The sequence below is a fragment of the Astyanax mexicanus genome, chromosome 18, assembly GCF_023375975.1.
Source record: "Astyanax mexicanus isolate ESR-SI-001 chromosome 18, AstMex3_surface, whole genome shotgun sequence".
In the NCBI taxonomy this organism is placed as follows: domain Eukaryota; kingdom Metazoa; phylum Chordata; class Actinopteri; order Characiformes; family Acestrorhamphidae; genus Astyanax; species Astyanax mexicanus.
Genome location: NC_064425.1, coordinates 43,209,132 through 43,234,429, shown reverse-complemented (window position 1 = coordinate 43,234,429; position 25,298 = coordinate 43,209,132). Strand labels below are relative to the sequence as shown.

General features: G+C 39.7%; 1 protein-coding gene across 2 annotated transcripts; it reads left to right on the top strand.

The window, feature by feature from the left end:
- The first annotated feature begins 1,319 nt into the window (after window positions 1-1,319).
- pxylp1 (2-phosphoxylose phosphatase 1) lies at window positions 1,320-25,055 on the top strand. 2 transcript variants are annotated; one of them, XM_022674666.2, is made up of 8 exons: window positions 1,320-1,431; window positions 1,595-1,718; window positions 3,564-3,784; window positions 5,159-5,300; window positions 15,871-16,032; window positions 16,557-16,683; window positions 21,566-21,705; window positions 22,286-25,055. In XM_022674666.2, the coding sequence occupies exons 4-8, from the start codon at window positions 5,222-5,224 to the stop codon at window positions 23,284-23,286; spliced, it is 1,509 nt and encodes a 502-aa protein (XP_022530387.1). In that variant the 5' UTR covers window positions 1,320-1,431; window positions 1,595-1,718; window positions 3,564-3,784; window positions 5,159-5,221; the 3' UTR covers window positions 23,287-25,055. The 2 variants fall into 2 exon arrangements, with proteins under 2 accessions (XP_022530387.1, XP_022529890.1); XM_022674169.2 differs by lacking the exons at window positions 1,320-1,431; window positions 1,595-1,718; window positions 3,564-3,784; window positions 5,159-5,300 and adding an exon at window positions 11,733-12,924.
- Window positions 25,056-25,298: the final 243 nt, after the last annotated feature.

The following is a 25,298-nucleotide window of genomic DNA, read 5'->3' as shown; positions in this document are numbered from 1 at the left end:
TTTGCACATCTGTGTCACTGTTTTTAATGGGTGCAACTTTATTATGTAGCTTAATAAGTTATCTTAAGTTAAGATAATAAATTTAGTATACTTGTATTTCTGTATCTCACATGACTTGGCCTCTAGTTTGCAGTCGAGAGCCAAAGCGTTCTTGTTTTTGTCACGTTCTGTAAGCAGCCGTTATGGTGAGGTGCCAGAACAGAACTGTGACGGTCAGTTTATCCACGCGCACACTGAGGTGAACTTTGAGAGGAGATAAAATCAGTGCTTTTGCTGCCGAAGCAAATAAAACCAAAGCAAAGCAAATAAAACCAAGCCTGGACTTGGACTGTAAAGAGGAGAACTGGGTCTGCAGATAGTTTATCAGACCCTGTGACCCCTCTGTAGCCCAGACCAGACTTTGTCTGTAACTATAATTAGATTTCCGGAGGGTCTGCAGGTCAATTGTAGGATTTGGACTTTACTCAAAACCAACCAACTAATAAATGACAAACAGGGGCTTGAATCCAAAGCTTTTTTCTGGAATTTTCCACAGATAAGACTACTGGAAGTGCTTTACACAGTAAAATGAATTGATTGGTAAGAACAGAAATGTCTATTCACCATTTTTAACCTTTCAGCAAATGGTGTTTAATAAATGGAATTCATTACTTGTGTTTTTTTTATTATTATTATTTAAAGCAGCAGTCCTTAAGGTGTTTTTATTTAGACTGATTTAGTGATTTATTGAGTTGGGATGAGACAAAGTATCTCAAAATTAATGGAATCAGTATCCTGGCACAGCCAGTGTCCTGCTGTTTGGTACATTATTTCTTTGTTGTAATAATGGATCTTGGCAATAAATCTTATGCTGTTGGAAAGCTTGTTAATTTTCCTTTTTAATATTGCCACAGGTGTAAGGGACATGCATTCGTGACATGAGCAGCAGAGCAGAGTATGTGGGTTGAGCCTATGGACAATTAGTAAAATCTTCTCTGCCAGTGGCCTATCTCTGACATCCTCCATTATATGGAAATTGACCTTCAGTTTATAGAAACTGGTACCAGGGATTACTCCAAATAATGCAGTAATTTGGTTTTGCAAAATACCAATTTGCTGTTACCCTATCTAGATGACTCTTGGAGCTGCTGACACCTACTGACCACTGTAGCCCATTGGGCCCATGTTCTCAGTTGCTGCCAGGCAGGTACCAATCAGGTATCTGATTGGCTGCACCTGGGGGCACCAAATGTTCAAATCAAGTGTCAATAGTAGCATCAAATTAAGATGTTTGGCAATGGCAGAGAAGATTTGGCACATTTTTCATGGGCACAACCCACATACTCTGCTACCTATCCCACAAATGCATGTTCCTTACAAATGTGGCACCATTTAAAAGGAAAATTCTAGCTTTTTTTGTTTCTAGCTTTACCCAACGCTTGCCTCAGCCAGGTAGCTAACATTTTCTTCAGTCTTCTACTGATTACACATATATTTTGTTCTAATACTGTTAGTACTGTTGTTGGCGTTACAAATTAATGAATAATACTACTAATTCTATATTTGTTACTGTACCATGTTGTTCTCCTGTTCTTCTGTTTCCCTGTTCTTTCAGGAACATACTGAATAGCAGGCAACTTGCAATAGGCCTTACAGTGTGCATACTCAGACCAGACACCAGATCATCCTGCAGCCAATGAGGTTTAAAGAGTCTAATCTAGAAAATCCATTTACATGAGGTGAGCAAAAACAGTCTGATAACAAATGAAAAGCTAATGATGTGGGCCAATCCATTGTTTGGTTCTTTGCATTAGCTTTACTGGAGCTACAAGGATAATGTTGCTAACAAGTAATGGAAATGTATAGGTAATTATTATAATTACTTAATTAATTAATAAAAACTGTATAGAGTATATCAGCTTTACAATGATAAATCAGATAATACATGGTCTATAAACCCTGTGCAAAACACACTGAGGCCAGAAGAGGGAGCCATTATAACAGAAAAAAAAATCCTGTGATTGGATGCAGGGGCTGTTTTTTTAAATGGGGCCAAGAGAAACGCCTGTGGTTGGAGAATTGAACCACTAAAATAAAGCATGGGAGGTTTATGTGGAACCCCAGATGAAGGCCATGTTTAAATAATGACTCAGTTCTTCTGAACACAGGGCCTGCTGGTCCTCAGACACGGCTGTTCTTTCTTTGAATCCACTGAACATCTGGCTACCTTTTTCCAAATGGTTATTATTCATTATTGGGCAGGGATTAAGCCTAGTCATAGACTAAACTGCATGGAGTTGAATGAAGTTTTAAAACTGAAAAGAAAATGTGGTCTAGGACTAGATTTAGGGCGTATCCGGTGATCCGTTCCAGAGATAGATGACAAGATGATGTCAGTGACAAAGTAAACAAATATGGCGGCATTGTGCCAAATTCATCACCACCACCGCAAGGAAAAGCATCTCCTCCTCCTTATTTCAGTCGCTATGTATGTAACCATGACTGAGATAACCGTGACTTTTGGCGTGTAATATTTGTGTTAAGTTAAGGCTAATTGTTTCCACTTTTACTGAGCAGTGAGTAATGACGTAAGTGTGCTCGGGCACGGATTGTTTAAACGCAGTGTGAGTGCAGGCCAGCAGGCCAGCGGGGGGAGTGGCCAGTGAAGCATGTGTGTGTCCACAGATTTCCCAGTGATAACATATGGTGCTTTTAGCACTAGATAACTACAGTAGTTCTCAACACTGATGGAAACAGAGCTAATCAGGGTTCTTTCAGGTGTTACAAATTGTAATTAATTAAATAAAGAACCATGCCGCAGCAGGATACAACCAAACCGTGCCTAGTGTGAGTGTACCCTTAATCCGTGTTATGTCCCATGTATGTCCAAATCCATTTAGATTAAACCCCTTGCTGACACAGACGTGCACATGCACACTCGCACAGCTTGTAGATAAGTATCGGCAATAATCGGTTAGCCAATCAGAGGCAATATGTTTGCGTGTATGAATATTTATTTTGTTATTTTTTTGAACAGAAGTACTTTTGTTGCATAAATAGCATATACTGTTTATAGTACAAGATCATTGTAATACAGATTTAAGCCACATACTGTATTTTCAGTACAATGAAATAGAACAATTAAACATAAACAACAACAACAACAAAAAAAAAACGTCTTGGCGGGTGGACATCTTATAAAACCTGTTCTCTACAGTTCGGAGAGATAAAAAAAAATTACTTATACTAACATCTGTCTAGTACTTTCTATAGAGTATATTACTGTCCAGTACATATATACATACACATACATACACATACACATATTTACGAGCAAGAGTTGAAATCCTGTTTGGCTTCAGAGACCACTAATTCAGTGAACTTAAGCAGGATTATACAGAAACAACGGAGCACTTTTTTTTTTACAGAAAACGGCTCATATTGCATTTATTCATACTAGAGATACAACTAGACTGTTTAAAATGAATTAAAAAAATGATGAAATGAGACTTTTAAGTATTATTTTTGCAGTAGGTGTATAATAATAAGCACAGAAAAACTGGAACCAGACCCCATCTTTGCAGTACCTGAAGCAGCCTAAAGAGGGAAGCAAACCCACCGAATAAACCCCAACCTACAGACCGCGGATCAGTGTGATCTGAGGAGGTGGAGGAGAAGGAGGAGGAGGAATGTACCGGCAGCAGCAGCAGTAGTGCAGCAGTAGTGCAGCAGTAGTGATAGTAATGTCTGCTCGCTGTGTGCGGGAGGGCTGGTGTGAGGCTGTGTGTGAGGAGAGCTGAGTGCGGTAAGTACAGCATGCGTTTCTCTTTAATACTGCATGATTAGCGCTGTTTTAAGGTCGTACAGGGCTGCAGCAGGGCTGAATGGACGAAGCTGGAGTTCACTGTTAATTCGCCACAGTGCAGGAGTCGCAGTGTTGCGCCTGAATTTAAGGTGGAATGGACAGTTCGACTTTAGGTAGTGGCTGTAGAGGCTTTATAGTAACGTAGAAGCCACGCAGCCCAGACCTGCTTTGTTGTCTCTGTTGCTTTTGTGTGTGTGTGTGTGTTTGTGTGTGTGTGTGTGTGTGTGTGTGTGTGTGTGTGTGTGGGTAAGAAGTGAGTGATCAGTCTGGATTGAAACCATGACTCTGGTGATCATACTGTCTATATTTAACCATAATAACACACTACTAGTGTGGGATGGTGTAAATTGCTGGTTGCATGCTACTGTGTGTGTGTGTGTGTGTGTGTGTGTGTGTGTGTGTGTGTGTGTGTGTGTGTTTGTGTGTGTGTGTGTGTGTGTGTGTGTGTGTATGTGTGTGTGTGTACACGTGTCTGTCTGTCTGCTCTTGTTGCAGACTCTCCTCCCACAATTCCAGCACTGTTCCATAGATTTACTGTGATATGTAGTAGTTTGTGTTTGTATGCCACATGGACAAAAGTATTGGGACACCTTCCCATTCATTTCTTTTTTTTCTGAATCAAGGGGATTAAAAAGAGTTTATTCTGCTTTTGTTGGAGTAACTGTTGCTCTACAGCCCAGAGAAGACTTTCTACAAGATTTTGGAGAAATGTGAAGTCAGACTTCGCCTCTTTTTTGAGCTGCTGCTGATGTAGCATTGCCGAGTAGCATCACAGTGCTAACGCTTGGAGGAAAGCGCAGCGACTGGGTTCTGATACATCAGCTCACAGATGCAGCCTTGTGCTGATCCACATCACCCTAGGAGTGATAAGGGGAAAGAGCGGCGTCTACTGTACCCACCCAGAGAGAGAGCAAGGCCAATTGTGCTCTTTCGGGGCTGCGGTAGCTGATGACAAGCTGCATAAATGGGATTCGAAACAGCTTGGCCCAATGGACCACTTGGCGCCCTTCTATTATGTCATTTTAAAATAACTTTTTTAAAAGTTAAAGCTGTCCCAGGATGTTTAGCTGTGTTTATGTTGGTATAGTTAAATAATGAGAGTTATGTTATGTTATGTTATGTTATGTATGTTTGGCTTGTTAGCATAATTTCATTATCGGCTTATCATGCAATAAATGTATATATGCCCAGTATGTTTTTTTGAGCAAGAAGAGTTCATTAACTTGAGTGAACCAAATGCCAACTTTAAATTATTTAAACTATTCTAGCCCAGTTGTTTGAGTGATCAATTAATAATCATTCTGTCTCGCTCAGGTGGAAGAGAGGGGGCGGAGCATGGATGGCTGATGGACAGGTGAATGGACCAGTCTTGTGAAGATGCTTGCTCGGAACCGCTTCCTCCTGGTGCTGGCGGTGGGGCTGCTGCTAGCTGTGCTGAGCTTCAGCCTGCAGTACTGTAAGTGTGTGTGTGTGTGTGTGTGTGTGTTAATCTCGGGGGTTTCTGCACTGTATCCTGTCTGATTCCTGCTTTTCTTATGGGTAAAGGTATTTAGACTGGGCTGAATTCTCTGGGGGGGCTGTGTTTGTTATCTAAGTCTATAGGGAATAGCGTGTGTATTTAAACTATATTCACAGTGAAGAAAGGCATTTCCTCAAGAGGTTCTAAGCTGAATGTGTGTGTAAATACGTGTGTGTGTGTGGGTGTGTATATATATAGCAGCAATAGTATTGTATGCTTGATTTATGTCCTGCAACCAACAGCTACACCATAGCAACACTTTAGGAGCAACCTAACAAAAAATGTAGCAACCAACATCTGTACCATAGCAACACCTCAGCAACCACCTTAGCAATGATTTATCAGCACCTAAGCAACCAATAGCTAATGTAGAGCAGCACCTTAGCAGCCACTTTGAAACCAACTGCTATACCATAGCAACACTAACAAAATTTTAGCAACCAAAAGCTGTACCATTGCAACACCTTAGCAATGAGTTATCAGCATGCAACTTTTATAACTTTATAACTCCTGAACAGGTAAGCGCTGAGTTTCATTATAGGTGCTGGGTTTTTATCACCAGCACTAATGTAGTAGTGATGGTCATTGGACTGCAGCATGGGTCCTCTAAACTATGCTGGTTAATACCAATATGCTACATGCTAACATTAACTTTTATCAGTCAAAATTGATGACCAGACCAGTCACAGCTTACAGTTTACTACCTCAGCAGTTTAGCTGTTTCTATGATCTCTGAGGTGATAAAAGAAGAAAGAAATAATTGTTGATTAATGGACTAATTGGAAAAAAATAATCTACATATTATCTACAGACTACCAAAATAATCATTAGTTGCAGCCGTAGCAAGGACACAAACTTAAAAAATATATATACTCCTCTAAATTCTCACTCCACAGTTCTTCAGGAGGGTTATGCTTGATTTATGTCCTGCTGCAGGGTAGCTGAGAGTAGGTTTGCTCTACAGAAACGTGTCCTAGCCGGTGCAGACTGTGTAAACACACACTTTTCCAAGAGTTTATAGCTCTGGTAGAGCGGTGCTGGGAGCTGTTAGCCATTAAACCTGCTGCCTCCTCCCACACGCTACCCACAATCCACAGAAACTGACCTTCAGCTGTGCAGGGTGTAGACATCTGACCTCACAAACATTCAGTTCTATTCTGATTATTTAAGAATTAATTCAGATTACACAAACATGTCTGGAGGCTCTGTTTACACTGCAGTCTAAGACCAACACCCATTGTAGAGAACATGAGCTCACATTTTATTTAACATAATAATTGTATTAGTCCACCTGCTTTTTATTCAGGAAAAGTTCGCTTTTATATAGATTTTAAATATGAACAACGCTAGTCTGTAAAATATATGCTGTCACAAAAATGTGACCTTTTAACCCCAAAATATTTATATTTTTCAAGCTGTACCATAGAAACTCCTTAGCAGACAACTAGCAACACCTTCGCAATGATTTATTGGCCACATAGCAACCAACAGCCAATGTAGGGCAGCACCTTAGCAGCCACCTAGCAACCAGCAGCTATACCATAGCAACACTTTGGCAGCAACCTTACAAAAATTGAACAACCAACAACTGTACCATAGCAACACCTTAACAACCAACTATCAACGCTACAGCAATGATTTATCGGCACCTTAGCAAGCAACAGCTAATGTAGAGCAGCACCTTAGGAACCACCTAGCAACCAGCAGCTACACCATAGCAACACTTTAGCAGCAACCTAACAAAATTTAGCAATCAACAGCTCTATCCTAGCAACACCTTAGCAAACAACCCTCCACACCTTAGCAAAGCCTTGTCAGGAGCTTAACAACCAACAGATAAAAGTACAGCAATACCTTAGCAACCACCTAGCAACCAACAGCTATACCCTAAAAAAAACTCTTTAGCAAACACCCAACAAAAAAATGCAACCAACAACTGTACCATAGCATAACACCTTAACAACCAACTATCAACACAATGGTTTATCAGCGCCATAGCAACACACAGCTTTAATTAAACAACACCTAGCAAACATTTAGTGACCTGCAACTGTACTAATGCAACACATTAGCAACAAACAGCTGTGTTACAGCAACAACACCATATCAACACCATAGCAAACTGTTGTTAACACCTTATCAATGGCTTATTAGGACCTTACCAACGAACACCTATACAATAGCAACACATTAGCAGCTACCTAATAAAACTTTAGCAACCTGCAACTGTACCATAGCAACACCCTAGCAACCACCTATGTTTGATAATTTCTCATTTATTTATACAGGCTTAATCAGCTGTGTCTGATTTAGTGTTTATATTGGAGCAGGAAGAGGTTTTAATGAATAAAGAGGTCAGACGGTTCTGTAAATCAGTGTGATGTTGTTGTTCTCGTTAATGTCAGTGTCGTTAATGCAATCTGATGGGCCACAGGGCTAATGCGAGTGTGTGTGTGTGTGTGTGGGTGTGTAAATGTGGTGGTGAACTTGCTGACCCCTGAATAGTCAACACGAATTCACTCTCTCACTCTCTCACTCGCTCTATTTCCCTCTCTCTTCCTGGTATTTTCATCCACCACATGACTTTAATCTCCTCTGCTGGCACAATATGTTGGTAATAGAGATTAATAACATGTTACAGTGCAGTAAAGCGTAAAGTCATGTACCTGCTAAGCCTTTAGCGTGGGCTCTCTTTTAAAAATAACGATTTCTACATAGTAAGACCTTCTTCACACTTCCGTGTTTGGGAATATTGAAGCATCAATGGTAGTGGTAGTGTTTCTGTGTTTGTTCGAATCAATGGCTAAGGCTGTGGCCCATTCCTAAATACACCAGTCAATTCAGTATAACACGCTCACCAGAGTTTATGCTCCATCAGAATAAATCTGTTCAACTCCAACTGTAAAGCTTTGCTTATTACCATATTTTTCGCACTAAAGGCGCACCAGATTATACAGTGCACTACCAATGAATGTCTAATTTCTGGTCTAGTTTCATAAATAAGGCGCACCGGAATATATTAGCTAAGCTAAATTAAATAAGCAATGAGCGCTGGATGTTAATCTGAATTTTTTCTCCAGTAAAGCACTTCTGTTTATTTACAGTGAGCATAGAAGCTAGAAGTAGAAGCTTCCAGATTTCCACTAAGGCTGGGTGCAGCAGCATTAGCTAATGCCGCCCAATAGTGCCCGATCCATGGTGCGGGGGTGCTTTTTGATAATAGGACATGGTTTGATAGGCACATATTTTGATAGGGGGTTGATGGTTAGGAGTAAAAGCCAATTTATACTTCTATGTCGCACCTACATGTCACGTGACATGGACAGCTGCATTGGTGATTGGTCTGCGGGGTAGGGTAGTGCCATATCGTATCGTACACAATAATTGCGCCAACATATTTGAATATCTTGAACGATATTATACACTGAAATATCGTACCATATCACCCACCCCTAATTATCACATCAGGGTTCTACTTTTTAGCTGTTTTTAGCAAAAGAAAAATAGTAACACAAAAGTAACGCAATAGTTACTTTTACTGGTATCTAGTTACTTTTATAGTGGAGTAACTTAGTTAGTAACTCAGTTACTTTTCTGCAGAAGTAACTAGTAACTATTAGGGGTGTCACGATTCTCTAAATCCTCGATTCGATTTTATTTCCGGTTTTAGGGTCACTATTCGATTCGATTCTCCATTTTCTTTTTTCTTTTTTTCACAGCAGAGAGGCCTATGCCAGTTTTAGATTAGTCTATGGTCAGTCATTGGTTTGATTCATCAAATTTACAATATCTTATTTCAAAAGGTGGGCTTGATATAAGTGATGCAAAGTGATACAAGTGATCTGTAATACACCACATTAGACACTAATGGTCAAATTTAAGTAATTTAATTAAGATATATATGTAATGCCATCTAGTGGCTTTTTTGGGTAGCAGCAGTGTGCAATATTAAAACAGCAATGTGCAACATAACAAAATAAATAATAAAAAAAAATACAGGAACAGTCATGTACAAAATAATAGAACAATTAGAGCCTTAACAAACTGAACTCTATCCTACTATAACAGTTAAACATGAAAAATCGGGATCGGTGAACTGTGCTGGACTTGGATGCCCATCCATGCTATAGAAGACTGATAATTTATGATCATGAGAGGAGACACATGGTCCACATCAGTATTTAAGATTTTTTGTTTATTATTATTATTTATTTGTTATATTTTTTTTTTTTTTAGCAATTATTAATTAATCATTGTATTAATTATCCCAAAGTGTGCCAAGAAACCATTCCCCACATTATTACAGCACCACCTGAATGAAGATGTATTCAGGTGTTCCTAATGAAATGTTCGTAAGTGAGTAAATGTATCCCTTCCTGCGTTTCTCTTCTATTTCTGTTTTTTCTTTACCCCCACCCGCCCCACCCCCCGGTGATGTTATTATTTATTCAGCCTTTACTAACAGGAGTTGAAAGGCAGCTGAATGTAGGACAGAACTGGGTCTTATATCCCCCTCTCTCTCTCTCTCTCTCTCTCTCTCTCTCTCTCTCTCTCTCTCTCTCTCTCTCTCTCTCTCTGGGTTCAGTGGAGTGTGGCTGGTTTTACACTCTGAGCACAGATAAAAGAGAGACTGGCTGGAAGTTCATCCTCAGGCTCAGTAATGAGGCAGAGTCCGGCTGCAGCGCTGAGGACGTTTCCCCTCGCTGGTCGTCTGTGTATCAGTGGGAGGAAGTCATTAGCTTCAGGCAGGAGGAGGAGAAGAAGCTGTGGAGCAGGGGTGTCGAAACTTTTTTTGTTGGGGGCCAGAAGGAGAAATATATTTGAAGTCACGGGCCACAGACTCTGTAATAAAACAAATAATGAAATATACCACTTTAAATAATACTTTTTTCCTGATTATTTCATTCACACACCATTTTACTTGACTTACTATCTTTATCTTTGACAGTGTTGTGTAAACTAAGATTTTTCAAATCTGAAATGTTTCATTTCATGATGTCTCTTAATATTAAACTCCTTAATTACGGCAACTTTTAGACTCTTTGGCCCGTTTTTCTGAGCTAGAAATGCGCACCCTCTCTGCTTTTAGACTCTTTGGCCCATTTTTCTGCGCTAGAAATGCGCACTCTCTCCGCTTTTAGACTCTTTGGCCCGTTTTTCTGCACTAGAAATGCGCACTCTCTCCGCTTTTAGACTCTTTGGCACGTTTTTCTGCACTAGAAATGCGCACTCTCTCCGCTTTTAGACTCTTTGGCCCGTTTCTGACACCTAGCGTTTAAACTTTGAATCTTACATTATAAAAACCTGCTTAACAGCGGGCCAACTTTCATTCTATTTCTAAAATACCCCGTTCCAAAAAAGGAAACGGGCCGCACATGGCCCACGGGCCGTAGTTTGGACACTCCTGCTGTAGGAGAACTGCTGGGTTATGGTGAGGGGTGGGTAGTGTGATGATATGAATTATTTAAGGAATGTTAGTGAATAAAGATTTTTATGAACATGTTGGGAAAAAGGGTCCTTTTAGCCTTAATGTGATGTTTAAATGAATTGGAATGACAAAAGTAAATACATTTTTGAGAATAAAGGGAAAGGCAGCTTTAAATGACTGTTTAGTTTGTATTTGAATGGCAAGAATGCCAGGTAGCCTGTGTGAGTGCCCTATGCAGCTGCCCATGTTTATACAGATGCATCTAAAAAAAAAAAGTGTTGAATATCATTGAAAAGTGACTTCAGTAATTCAGTTCAAAATATGAAGCTCATATATTATATAGATGTATTAAACACACAGAGTTTGTAATATTTATTTTATTGTTAATGATTATGAAGCTTACAGCCAGTGAAATTCCAAAAATCTGTATCTCAGAAACTATTTTATAAAATATTATATAAAACCAATTGGTACTTTTGTCAATGTGGGCAGTGTGCCAAGTCCTGCTGGAAAATGAAATCTGCATCTCCATAAAAGTTGTCAGTAGCAGAGGGAAGCTGTAAGATATGAAGTGCTGTAAGATTTTGTGGGAAAACAAAACTGCACTGACTTTAGACTTGATAATAAAACACAGTGGATCAACACCAGCAGATATCAGACATGTCTCTCCAAACAATCATCACTGATTGGTGGAAACTTCACACTAGACCTCGAGCAGTTTGGACTGTGTGTCTCTCCACTCTTCCTCCAGACTCTGCTCCCTTTATTTCCTTTAAATGAAATGTAAAATTGACTGATGATCAGTGATGGTTTAGATAAAGAGACATGTCTGATATCTGCTGGTGTTGATCCACTGTGTTTTATCAGTATGCAATAGTTATATGAAAATAGACCAGAAATATACAGTATATTCTTTTTATTTTTATATAATAACACCTGTGGAATTAGTAGTAGTACACAAATAAACCCGACCCGGATTTATGTCCTGTAGGATTTCATGGGAACCATTCATTCTTATTAACTGGGCTGTTAGGAATATTCCACAGAAATGTCTGTTTACATTTTATTCATGTCTACTGTTAGATAAGGGTATCTAGTTATCATGTACCAACAATTTAACAGAAGCTAACATTACTGTATTTACTGTGTGTGTTTTGAATAAAGGAGTATGTGTTTATCATAATATCTTCCTGTTTCATAGTTAATATAGTTATAGTTATGGTTGTGCAAATGTATACAAAATGAAACAAGCAGGCAAAAAGAGGAAACTTCAAATAATGTTCAAAATGTTTTAGGATGTTTAAAAAGGTTTAAAAACAAAAAAATATATTAATATTTTAAACATGAAATTAATCTTTTGTGGGCCAAAATTAATAATTAATTTATTTATATACCAAAGCAATACCTTAGCAACCAACTGGCAACTGCTTAGCAACACCATAGCAACCACCATGGATACCATAGCAACACCTTAGCAACCACCTAGCAACAGCTTAGCAACCTGCAGCGACACCATAGCAACCAGCCACGATTCAGCACTGCAATCACATTCTCAGCTTTTGCATGAACTGCAATATAGTTTTTAAGATCTGTGGAAAATTGATTTTGTAAGACAGTTTAAGAATTTTTTTTTAGATTTGTATTGTAATCTGACGTGTTCAACACATGATCTACATTTACAACACTTTTAATGCTGTATCCTGTTTTTGGCAGCGCTCTCTCCATCCCTTTTCACACTTTCCTCCTCATTTCTCTCTCTCTTTCTCTCTTTCTGTCTCCGTACGTGTTTTGTGTGCTCTGGTTCTCTGTGCTGAGGCTACAAAGCGCTCTTTGTCCGCTCGGCCCTGCACTGAGGTGACCCGCCATTGGCTGCCATCTCGCCCTTGAGACGGGATTGGTCAGTTTGTGTATCCAGGTGGGAACAAGCGAGGAAAAGGAGCCGGTTCTGAATAGAGCCCAGTATGAAGGTCTATTCAGATTCTACACTGACACACACACACACACACACATTCACACTTTCTCTCACGTATTCTCACACTCATGCAGATGTTCTCAGTGACGGGCAGAAACACGTTTTCAGAATGCAGGATCATTTCCGAAGTCTGAGTTTGAGTCTTTTTCTTCTCTTTTCGGGTGAGTTTCTCTGACTGTATGAAGGTTTATTAGGATGTTTAGTGGTTTTGACTAAATATTTACTGGAGGAGTTACTGGAGGTTGTGTTTGACTGTGTGCTTTCTTGGTTATCTAGCTTTATTCTCACTGATATATGGATGCATATTGGAATTCATTTATTATATAGTGTACAGTACCAGTCAAAATCTTAAATTTGGACATCTTAAACTAATTGATTTTCAGTATTTTAAAATATTCTGCATTGTAGATTAATACTGAACTCATTCAAACTATAAACAAGAAACAAGAAATTACGTAGTAACCAAAAGAAAGCTAAACAAATCAGAATATGTTTTATATTTTAGTTTTTTTTTTTTTTTGACAATTTTGCACATCTCTGCTGGATTTACTCAGTGAGTTTATGAGGTAGAGTCTCCTGGAATCTTAAGCTCTCAGTTAACAGCTGTGCTGAACTCGTCAAGAGTTAATTACCTGAATTTCTTGTCTCTTAATAAAGTGTTTGAGAGCATCAGTTAAAGTAAAGTAGTGAAGAGGTAGAGTTACAGGTATACAGTGAATAGTGAATATTTGAGTAATGTTCGAATCCAGATTATGAGAAGCAACAACTACTCAACTAAGTAAAGAAACAAGTAAACAAAAAAATATCAGGTCAGTCCATCAGAAACATTTCAAGAAAATTGTCATTTAGAGCATTTATTTGCAGAAAATGAGAAATGAGTGAAATAACAAAAAAGATGCAGAGCTTTCAGACCTCAAATAATGCAAAGAAAACAACAAGTTCATATTCATAAAGTTTTAAGAGTTCAGAAATAATCAATATTTGGTGGAATAACCCTGATTTTTAATCACAGTTTTCATGCAGCTTGGCATCATGTTCTCCTCCACCAGTCTTACACACTGCTTTTGGATAACTTTATGCTGCTTTACTCCTGGTGCAAAAATTCAAGCAGTTCAGTTTGGTGGTTTGATGGTTTGTGATCATCCATCTTCCTCTTGATTATATTCCAGAGGTTTTCAATTTGGTAAAATCAAAGAAACTCATCATTTTTAAGTGCTCTTATATTTTTTTTTCCAGAGCTGTAGATATTAGTTGTTTTTATTATTATTATTAAGAATGCATTAAAATGATTATTAAATAATTATTGTCATTTCATGCCACAGATTCAGTCATAACATAAGAGCATAATAAACCTTTTTTTTTTCAAGTGCAGGCAACATTTAATCAATAAGACTATTTATATCCTTAATAAAACTGCAACTGCACAACTTTAGAAATGTAGTGTTCGTTCTATCCGTTTTAAATCCACTGCCCAGTGTTCTGTCAATCAACCACACTCACAAGATATCACCTCACAACTCCTTACAAAAGCTGTCTCCTGAGTTAAATGGCTGTCCCATGACTTTTGGCTCACTGGACTGCAGAGAGTTGTGCACTCACATCATTTATATCAGCATGTTCAGAGAGCTTCTCTTTACTTCTCCCAGACCGCCGTTGCTATTGGAGACGCTCCATGCCCCGCCCCCGTCCCACATCACCACAGCCATTCCAAACCCACAGGACCCTGCAGCATTGTGCTGCCACACAGTGTACTTTATGAGGTCATGAGAGCCTGGAAAAAGTGACTGTGTGTTTGTGTGTGTGTGTGTGTGTGTGTGTGTGTGTGTGTGTGTGTAGCAGTGAGGTTCAGTCTAAAAGAGCCTGTATTTTGGAAAAACAAACTTTCCAGACTTTGGGTTTCTGGAGTGCTTGTTAAAATTTCAAACCATACAGTTCTATTCAGTTCACTCCCAGTCCCTATTTACAAACTTGCCTGCTAAAACAGTCCGTATTCAATCAACTTCATTTGTGATGTCACATAAAAATGAGGACATCTGCATAATCTACTAGTGCATCTCAAAAAAATTAGAACAGAATAGAGAAATGTGAAAAATATTTTACACTTCTACTCAGTGATAAAACTTCTGCATCCGGACTGCGATTGAAAAAACAGAAGGACCAGTGAGGTTTTTTTTCAGCTTTCTCGGTCACATGACTGTAGCTCAGTAGTTCAGTAGCTCCTCCATTTCCACTCGCTGTTGTGTTTTTACAGGGATCTCCATGGAAACACACGTCCAAAGTGTAATCACAGTGCGCTGCAGTGCACAAATAGCTACAGTATTTTATTAAAAGCGAGGAGATGAAACTCAGAGATGTGGATCCGGACGGGACTAAAATTACCGGAGGACCACGAAGTTCAGCATCTAAAAACAGTAGATAATTCAGCCTGTAATTTTCTCAGAGGACTTCTGATAAAAAAAAAAAAAAAACACATACATGATCGTTCTGGACGGGAATAAAATCACAGAGGATTAAAAACCCCCATAAAAGAGAAAATTACCCCCAGAACCCCCTGAGAAAACAATCCCATCCAGATAGAGCTTAAAACCACAATTGGTACTTTTGGCAGTGTGGGCAGTGTGCTGAAAAGTCCTGCTGGAAAATGAAATCTGCATCTCCATAAAAGTTGTCAGTAGCAGAGGGAAGCTGTAAGATATGAAGTGCTGTAAGATTTTGTGGGAAAACAAAACTGCCCTGACTTTAGACTTGATAATAAAACACAGTGGATCAACACCAGCAGATGACAGACATGACTCTTTATCCAAACCATCACTGATTGGTGGAAACTTCACACTAGACCTCAAGCAGTTTGGACTGTGTGTCTCTCCACTCTTCCTCCAAACTCTGATCCCTTGATGTGTGTGTGTGTGTGTGTGTTTGCTTAATAGTTCTGCAGAACTGAAAGTGACTCAAAGGTTTCTTTATCTTATGCTCTCTCTCTCTCCATTTCTCTTTCTCTCTCTCTCTCTCTCTCTCTCTCTCTCTCTCCATTTCTCTCTCTCTCTCTCTCTCTCTCTCTCTCTCTCTCTCTCTCTCTCTCTCTCTCTCTCTCTCTCTCTCTGTTTCAGTGCAGCTGATGCCGAGCAGTCCTGTGGGTGAGGAAGTGTCTCGTGGTAAGAGCAGGAAGAGGATAAACCCGGTGGTTCACACTGAGCCCCCTGAGCTGGACCCCATCACTGAGGCCTATCGCTACTGTAACCTCCCCAACCAAACTGAGCACACATGGGAGGGTGAGATATATATATATATATATATATATATATATATATATATATATATATATATAATTACTCATTATATATTTGTTTACACTGACATGACAAGTGTCATTGGACACTAGTTCTGCATCCTGTGACTTTTGCCATGTCCTTTGGAAGCTAAAGTATGCTGCATTGTGGGATATGTAGATATGAGTTCTGTCTCGGTCACAATCATTACCACCGACTGCACTGCTCTGTCCACTGTCCACTCCCATAATTCACAGCGCCTTGCCATGAGCCCCCCGACTAGTGTTCGTCCACACTCACAAGATAACACCTCACAGCTTTTACAGGTGTGGATGTTCCAAATACTTGAATGAATTTACACACTGAACAGCCCCATTCGTTTTTGGCATGTCATTGTAATTAATATGTAATATTTGTATGTGCAATAAGACCAGATTTAGACCTAATCCTACTTTTTAACCGGTGTTTGTGTGTTTGTTTGTGTGTGTGTGTGTTTGTGTGTGTGTGTGTGTGTGTGTGTGTTGTAGGACACAGCCTGGCTGACTACAAACTGCTGTCTGTCCATGTGATGATCCGCCATGGGGACCGCTACCCCCTCTACTCCATCCCTCAGACCAAGAGACCTGCCATAGACTGTACACTGTCACCAAACAGGTGTGTGTGTGTGTGTGTGTGTGTGAGAGAGAGACGGTGACAAATTTGCATATTTTGCCTTTTTTGGCATTTTCCAAAAGAAGAAAGGGAAAGATGTGTTTCAGCAGTCTAGTTGTTCATGCTGCTGTTCATTTAGAGAGGTTAAAACCTCTTTACTGACTAGTGTGTAATCTCTGTTATTTGTGTTTGTGTGTTTGTGTGTGTGTGTGTTTTGCTCTCACGTCATTGATTGCAGTTTTTGATTGCAGTTATTCTGTAGCTCTTTCCAGTGAAGATATTGGTGATGTTCAGAACTGGGCAGCTCATCTTTAGCTGGAAAATCAGCTTACAGTCAGTTTTACAGTCATGTGACTTGGTGGTTTAGACTGGAAAACAGTGTTTAAGCACTGAGGACAGTGTTGGGTGGAACTGACCTTCCCATAAGAAAAGAAGGGAATGTAATGTATGAAAATATAACCCTGCATGCTGAGTAGGTTTTGGTTAGAATGCATGAGGTATTGGATAGTTTTTGACAGCTGTTATTACAGGTTTCAGAGTTTCCTGTAAGATCTGAGGAGATTGGATAGATGCTTTTTAGTGTTTCTTGGTTCTGTGGAGGAATTATTGGTGTCTGATGAGGTTTTAGGGAGGTTATATTGAGGTTTGTCTGAGATATTTACAGCAATTAGCAGATTTCTGGGGGTAATGGTTATGTTGGGGGGTGTTTGTGAGTATATAGGGACATATAGTTTTGCCTTTAATGCCTTAAATCTATGTTCCACTTTCAGGAATGTTCACTGACTCCTGTAACTTCTACATAGTGAAGTCTGAGTGATCACACACAATCATACAGAGTGCAGATCAGCACACACACATCAGTTCAGTGCTAAATCCTGCAGAGGCTTTATTTTCAGAGTTTAAAATCCCTATTACATGCTTATCTTCACTGTCAACAACATACTGAAAGCCTCATATTGAAAGAGGAACACGATAAAAGAGGACGTTTTTTTTTTTCTCAAATTTTCTCGCATTTTCTCCCAATTTAGCTAGGTCGATTGTTCCACCGCAGCAGAAAACACTCTAAAACTCTAGGTCAGTGGCTGAACTGCACTTAGCAGGGCATTATTACACATGTTTTAAAGTAACATATGACATTGCAAAGACTGTTATTAGTGGAAAAATGCCTTGCAGTGCTGTTAGCCAATCAGAGGCGATACGTTTGCATGTATAAATATTCATAAGCAAGAGCCGAAATTCTACCATTGACTTGCATCCACAGTTAATCCTGTTGGATGTGGTTGGTCCTTCTTGGTGGTATGCTGACATTACTCTGGATACCGTGGCTCTTGATGCTGCATCACAAAGACTTGCTGTCTTGGTCACAGATGCTCCAGCAAGACGTGCACCAACAATTTGTCCTCTTTTGAACTCTGGTATGTCACACATAATGTTATAGTGTGCATTGCAATATATTGAGCAAAACTGCTCAAAGCTTTTACCCTGCAAATTGAACCTTCTTTTTGTACTTGTGATTAGATCACAACAACACTGCAAACTCTTTACTACAAAAGATAACTGTGTGTGTGTGTGTGTGTGTCTACACTGTGCTGTAATCTGATTAGTATGCCGTCTCTGGTGGGCTGTGCCGCTGAGCCCCTACAGACACTCTTTCTTTCATACGACTGAGTATAATTGTTTCTATGGTTTCTGCACAGTATCTAAACCAATCAGAGCACAGCTTTCGCTCCTGTTAAAGCAGCCAGCTGGACTACACAGCGTTATTAATCTGCTGACATCCCATAATACTGCCCTGCTGTTAGAGATTTAAAGTATTATAACAATAATCCTCACCATCTTCCACACATTAGAGTTCCTGTTTTTCTGTGTCTCACTCTCTCTCTCTCTCTCTCACTCTGTCTCTCTTTCTGTCTCTCTCTTTTTCTGTCTGTCTTTCTGTCTGTCCGTCTATCTCTCTCTTTTTCTCATTTTCTCTCTCTCTCTCACTATCTCTGTCTGTATGTCTGTCTCTCTCTCTCTCTCTTTCTGACTGTCTGTCTGTCTCTCTTTCTGTCTGTCTATCTCTGTCTCTTGCTCTAGTCTTTTTTAAGCTCGTTTTAAACACTTTTGCACACACACTAGGGGTGTCACGATTCTCTAAATCCTCGATTCGATTTCATTTTCGATTTGAGGGTCACGATTCGATTCGATTCTCGATTTTCTTGTTTTTTTTTCTTGTTATTATTTTATGCCTCATAAAATTTAAATAATATATTTATTATTATTATTATTATTATTATTATTATAAATATTATAAATATTATTATTATTATTTATTAAGATATATATGGTAATGCCATCTAGTGACTTTTTTTGGTAGCAACAGTGTGCACTATTAAAACAAGCAGTTTATCAGAGCTGTGTGTGGATGGCTGGTGAAACTGCTCATTACATGAAGCTGCAGTTCTTCATCCAACCACTAGCAGCAGCAGCACAAGCTCCGCTCTCTTCACTCAGTCACTACTTCAGTACAGCCCAGCCACGGGCTACAGAGCTCAGCCAGTCCGTTTTTACTGTTTCTGTAAACAAATAAAGGTTTTAACCCCACTAACCGGATAATACAGCTCACTACAGTTCATCTTTCAGCCCAAGCAGCTAACAGCAGCAGGTTAGAACAGCCGACACGGAGGCACTGCTCGGATTACATTATAAACAGGTCAGTTAGCGCGCTGCTAACCTCAGGATGTTTATAACTACGGAGTTTAGTGGACACACCACGGCCGCCAGGTAAGTCTTTTAAAGGCTACTGAAGACTATTAAAGGCTATTAGAGTGTAACCCCTGGCTCCCAGGGGTTACAAGAGGTTATTGAAAGCATTATTGGGGGGCAGAAATCAGTACAGGCTGGTTAGATAAGTGATGTGGGTATTGTCTTATAAATATTTACACATAACTTATATCTCTCCTGAAAAGCTTTTATTTTAGTCAGAAACACGCTTGTGTTTACTTTATCTGAGAGAAAGATGTTTTTTTAATTCAATGGAAAGCAACAGGTGTAGTCAATTATAAGTTTAAGATTTTTAATCCACCTCACTGTGATCTATAGTCAGTGTTCTCAAGTCACACTGACACACGCATTTCAGCGAGTTCACACGCTCTCACCTGCGCGCACCCACCCCTCCGTTAGATACAGATACAAAACCTGCGCGCCCAACCCCCGCCCCCCCTCCCCCGTTGGACAGATAAAAACAGTGATCACACTCCCGCCGACTGCGCTCATGCAGTGGCTATCTCTATTTAAATGAATAGGATGCGCTGTGTTGGTGCCGCGCCATTTGCGTAGCGCGCTGCGCCATTTGCGTAGCGCGCTGCGCTATTTGCGTAGCGCGCGCGGGAGGGATCGTCGATCCTCTTTTTGACTTCGATACTCGAGATCGTGACCTCATTTCGATTCGATTTCGATAAAATATCGAGATCGTGACACCCCTAACACACACACACACACACACACACACACACACACACACACACACAGGATTTGTTTAGTGCAGTCTCTGCCAGCTGTATTATTATCTGTGTTTTGTCGCCCCCCTGTGGCAGAAACACATTATTGAATCTGCTCTTTTACATTAGATAGATAGATAGAGAGAGATAGAGAGAGAGAGAGAGAGAGAGAGAGAGAGAGAGAGAGAGAGAGATATTAACTATACCTTATAAAATATGTACAAGTAAAAATAAAAAATCATCAATAAATATATGCATGAATATATAAATACAAAAACTATACAAAGTGTGAAAATAAGCAGTTGCATTAGTGGACACTTTTATCTTAAGGTGACGTACAAATAATGCTGTATATTAACAACAGAGGACATCCTGACACAATATAACTAAATACAGGATTTCACTAGTAAATCCAGCTCACCAGTGAATCTCTCCCTCCAGCCAATCATAGCATCAGTGTAGTTCATGAGTAGGAACAGCTCATTCATATGTGTTTCTTATAGCAAAAAACATGACTGTTACTATTTACGGTTAAAATCAAACTGATCAACAATTTCCTAGTTATGTGTAATATAAAATGTTTAACCAAAGTATTTGAATGGTTAAATGGATGGAAAAAAGCTGTAGAAGGTGTAGAGCTAGTTTAATCTCCAGCACTAACCCTAAAGCACTCCGACATATAGCACATGTCCTGTAATGATGCTCTTAGTGTCACTTAGGAACTTCATGAGTTAAAGTGAAGGACAAACAAATTGCTGTAAGGAGCTTTGAACATCTTTTAAAGGGTTTCTATCACATACATCGCCACTTTTGGGTCACCGTATTTTACAGACTATACGGCGCACCATATTATAATGTGCATTTTAAGCGACAATAGTAAAGAACAAGGGTGTCTCCTTGTTTCTTTTGTAATTCAGTAGGTCTTACTGCTGGGTGTGTCTAAGTAAACAAAACTGAATATAAAAATATAAAATATAAACGAGTGCTGGATGTGAATCTACACAGATTTCTCTCCTGAAAACTGTTTATTTGAGTAAAGCGCTTCTGTTTATTTACAGTAAGCTTGGATTTCCAATATTTTAGCGTGGTTAGCAGCAGCTACTACTGCTCCCAGCCTTAGTGCTGGAGAAACTTCACTAAATCTCCTGTATAACTCTGTACTTCAGCGGAGTGGCTTTACTGCTCCTTAATACCTGACTGGTAAAATTTAAAACATAATAAGCAGCAGATTATAGGATGCACTGTCGATTTTCGGGGAAATTAAAGGATTTTTGAGTGCACCTTATATCTAATATTTTAAAATGTTTAACCATAAATATGGATACTCATTGTTCCTCTTTCTGTGAAACCCAAACACACAAATTCACTACATTTCTTTTTCTCTCTCCGTCTCCATCTCTTAGGAAGCCCTCTCACCCTCTCTTGGCCTCCTTCATCAGTCACATGGCCCAGGGTGGGCGTGGCCACTGGGACGCATCACTGGGCTCTCTGCCTCGGGTGCCCAATCACAACTTCTGTGAGATGGGCGAGCTCACACAGACGGGTAACCAATCACAGCACAGTTACCACACGCCTGCATAATAATTGTTTACCATATTTTTCACACAGTAAGGCACACTAAAAATCCTTTAATTTTCCCAAAAATCAACACTGGGCCTCAAAATCCGGCTCCTGTATAAAGGATTTATAAATAGTGTATGAGAAGGTTTATTAATGGTTAATAATTAGATTATATGTATCATACTTTTTTTTTTTTTTTTTTTTACATCAGTCAGCATTAATATATCAGTTTAGTTATTTAATGTTATTTTATGTTTATATGCAACAAACTATGATTATTGGACAAATGATTAATCTGAGTAGTTAAAGTTATTAACAGATATGTTAATGAGTGCTGAATGACGATAATGAAGATAAGCATCCAGTAAGATCTGAGGTTTAACAGTATAAATGAATGTGAAATCACTATTTGGCATGTTTGTGTTATAACTGCTTATTAACTGCTTATTAATGGTTTATAAAGTATCCACAACCTAAATAATAACATTAATAAACTCCTTTATATAATAACGGAGCCTTATTTTAAAGTGGTACCCTCTCTTTTTCTCTGATTTTCTCTCCAGGTATAGTCCAACACTTGAAAAACGGGGTAATCCTCCACCAGGCCTACATCAGGCGCCACAAGCTGCTGCCTCCTGATTGGTCGCCTCGGCAGGTGTGGTTCGAGTCTACAGGTAAAAGTCGGACTCTGCAGAGCGGCCTGGCTCTGCTCTATGGCTTCTTGCCTGACTTCAACTGGTCCAAACTGACCATCAAGCAGCAGTGGAGCACGTTGTTCTGCGGCTCGTCCTGCGACTGCCCGGCCAGGAGCCGCTACCTGGACCTGGAGCAGAAGCGGCAGTACCGCCTGCGCACCTCCGACCTCCAGCTGGACCGCACCTACGTCGCCATGGCGGCGGCCCTGGGCGTGGCCACTCGGACGCTGAGGGCGGCCAATCCCGTGGACTCGTTGCTGTGTCACCTGTGCCACGGGCTTCCTTTCCCTTGTGCTAACACTAACCCCAATGCCGTCATCCAGGGGGCGTGTCTTACCGCCAGCCACTTCGCCGTGATTCGCCGGCAGCAGCACGACGACGAGAGGGAGCGCCAGGAGGCGGGGCTTTACCGCCGCTATGCTGTGCTGGCAGCCCATCCCTACCTGAACCGCACGGCGCTTCGGATGGAGGCGGTCGCCCGTGGCAACCGGAGACGTAAAGGCTTAGAGGAGCCTGTGTTCGCTCTGGCCTCCGCCCACGACGTCACAGTCGCGCCTCTGCTGAGCGCGCTGGGTCTGGAGGGGGCGGGGTTTCCGCGCTTCGCCGCCAGGCTGGTGTTGGAACTGTGGAAAAGTCCGGAAGTGAAGGAGGGGAAAGGGAAGAAGGGTGGAGGCGTGGAGAACGCGTTCGTGCGTGTGCTCTATAACGGGCAGGACTTGACCTTTGACACGGACTTCTGTCGGAATCATGACCGCCACGCCCACCCGCTGTGCCCTCTGGGTAATTTCTTGAACTTTGTGAGGAAGGACATGTTCAGTATCGTCAACGCCACCAGCTATCAGGAGGCGTGCCGTCAGACCGTACTGTAGAGAAATAAAGAAATAAAGAGTGAAAGAGAGAGAGAGAGAGAGATTTTGATTTATTTAGCATTTTATATTATTAGCATTTAGCGTTATTTTGTGCCCAATTTAATTTGTTTTAAGTAAATGTTTCCCTAATTTGCTTGTTTAATATTCGGTTTAACATTGATCCCTATATTTTAACCTCAAGGCAGATATTTATGGCCATTTTATACAAAAAACTTTTTTTGGGAATGGAATGGAACATCCATGTGGCACCCACTATCCTTCTCACTGAACCTCACTCACAAGATAGCACCTCACAACATGTACAGGTGTAGTAGGTATTCCCAAGCCAATCCCCACTTCCTGAGGTAACACTTCATTATCTAATATAGTGTTTTAAAAGTACTGCCTTTTTTGTTTTTTTGTTTTAGCATTAGCATGTCAGCATTAACATTAACATTACCTTTATAGGGCCTACAATAGAGCCCTGTGGTATACCACAGTAGTTGTAGTACTTGTTTTAAGAAGAATAACTGACTTAACTTTTTTTTTTTTTCTTAAAGGTGTTTAAGGGGTTAAATTACTATGGTCACTATACTACTAGTGCATCTCAAGTAGAATATCATTGAAAAGTTACTTTATTTCAGCAATTCAGTTCAAAATGTTCAAAACTCATATATTATATAGATGTATTAAACACAGACTGAACTATTTTAAGCATTTCTTTCTTTTATTGTTAGAGTATCATATAAGACCAATTGGTACTTTTGGCAGTTTGGGCAATGTGCCAAATCCTGCTGGAAAATGAAAGCCATGTCATCTGCTGGTGTTGATCCACTGTGTTTTATTATCAAGTCTAAAGTCTTTTCCCAAGAAATCTTACAGCACTTCATATCTTACAGCTTCCCTCTGCTACTGACAACTTTTATGGAGATGTCGATTTCATTTTCCAGCAGGACTTGGCACACTGCCCACAGTACTGCCAAAAGTACCAATTGGCCTTATATAATTTTCTAATTTTCTAAGATACTGATTTTTGGGTTTTCATTGGCTGTAAGCCATAATTATCAAAAATAGTTTCACATTTTGAACTGAATTACTAAAATAAAGTAGCTTTTCGATGATATTCTACTTTTTTGAGATGCATTAATAGTATGTCCCCGTTTTTAGCTCTTTCTCTCTCCCTCTCTACATGTCTGTGTCTCTCGCTCTCTCTCTCTCTCGCTCTTATAGAAATACACCTCTTGCCTTTTTCTCCAGAAGCAAATCAGACGCTGATTGGCAGCACAGCTCGGAGGACAATCACACTGATTTTTCTGCGGGAAGTTATTTTTGTCATGTTTAGCATATTTTAAATATTTTTGCTTGTTAGTTTTTGAAGTTTTAAAAAGTATAGTAGGAGTTTAGGGCACTCAGCCACTTTATCCTGATCTTCCTGCAGTTTTAGCGCAACTTTATTCCTGGTTCGGCTGGAGCTGCAGGATTACAGAAGATATGCTGGACCAGTTTTAGACAGATAGAATTTCCATTTAAACTGAATTAAACACCAGATCCTGTTTTCATACACTTACCCTTGTGTCGTAATGTCGTGTTTTTGACGCAGGATTTCTCGGATGTACGTTTTATTTGTGTCTTAAAGTGGAAGTGAGGAAGTGAAGCGTTTCACACAAGCAGTTTACAGACTCATTTTTGTATTGTGATGACACTAATAATAATCATTTTTATTAATGTACTGTATTTTACCACATTCCCAAACTCCCAAGTATGTTTCGCAATAAATTCCAGTCACATTCCAGGTGTGTTGTCTTTATTTTTTAAACAATTTTAAGCAACATTTATACAGTTGTACAATGTGAATTTTTAGAAGAAAAAAAAACTACAACCACAAAAAGGCTAAAGTGTTTTAAAATCATGCGTGGTTTAAGAACTCCAGCAGCACTGCTGTATCTGTAACAACCCGTCACCCAAAAAAAAAAAAAAAAAAAAAAAATAATAATAATAATAGCTGCTATTTTTAAACTTGGCCTCATTTTGTA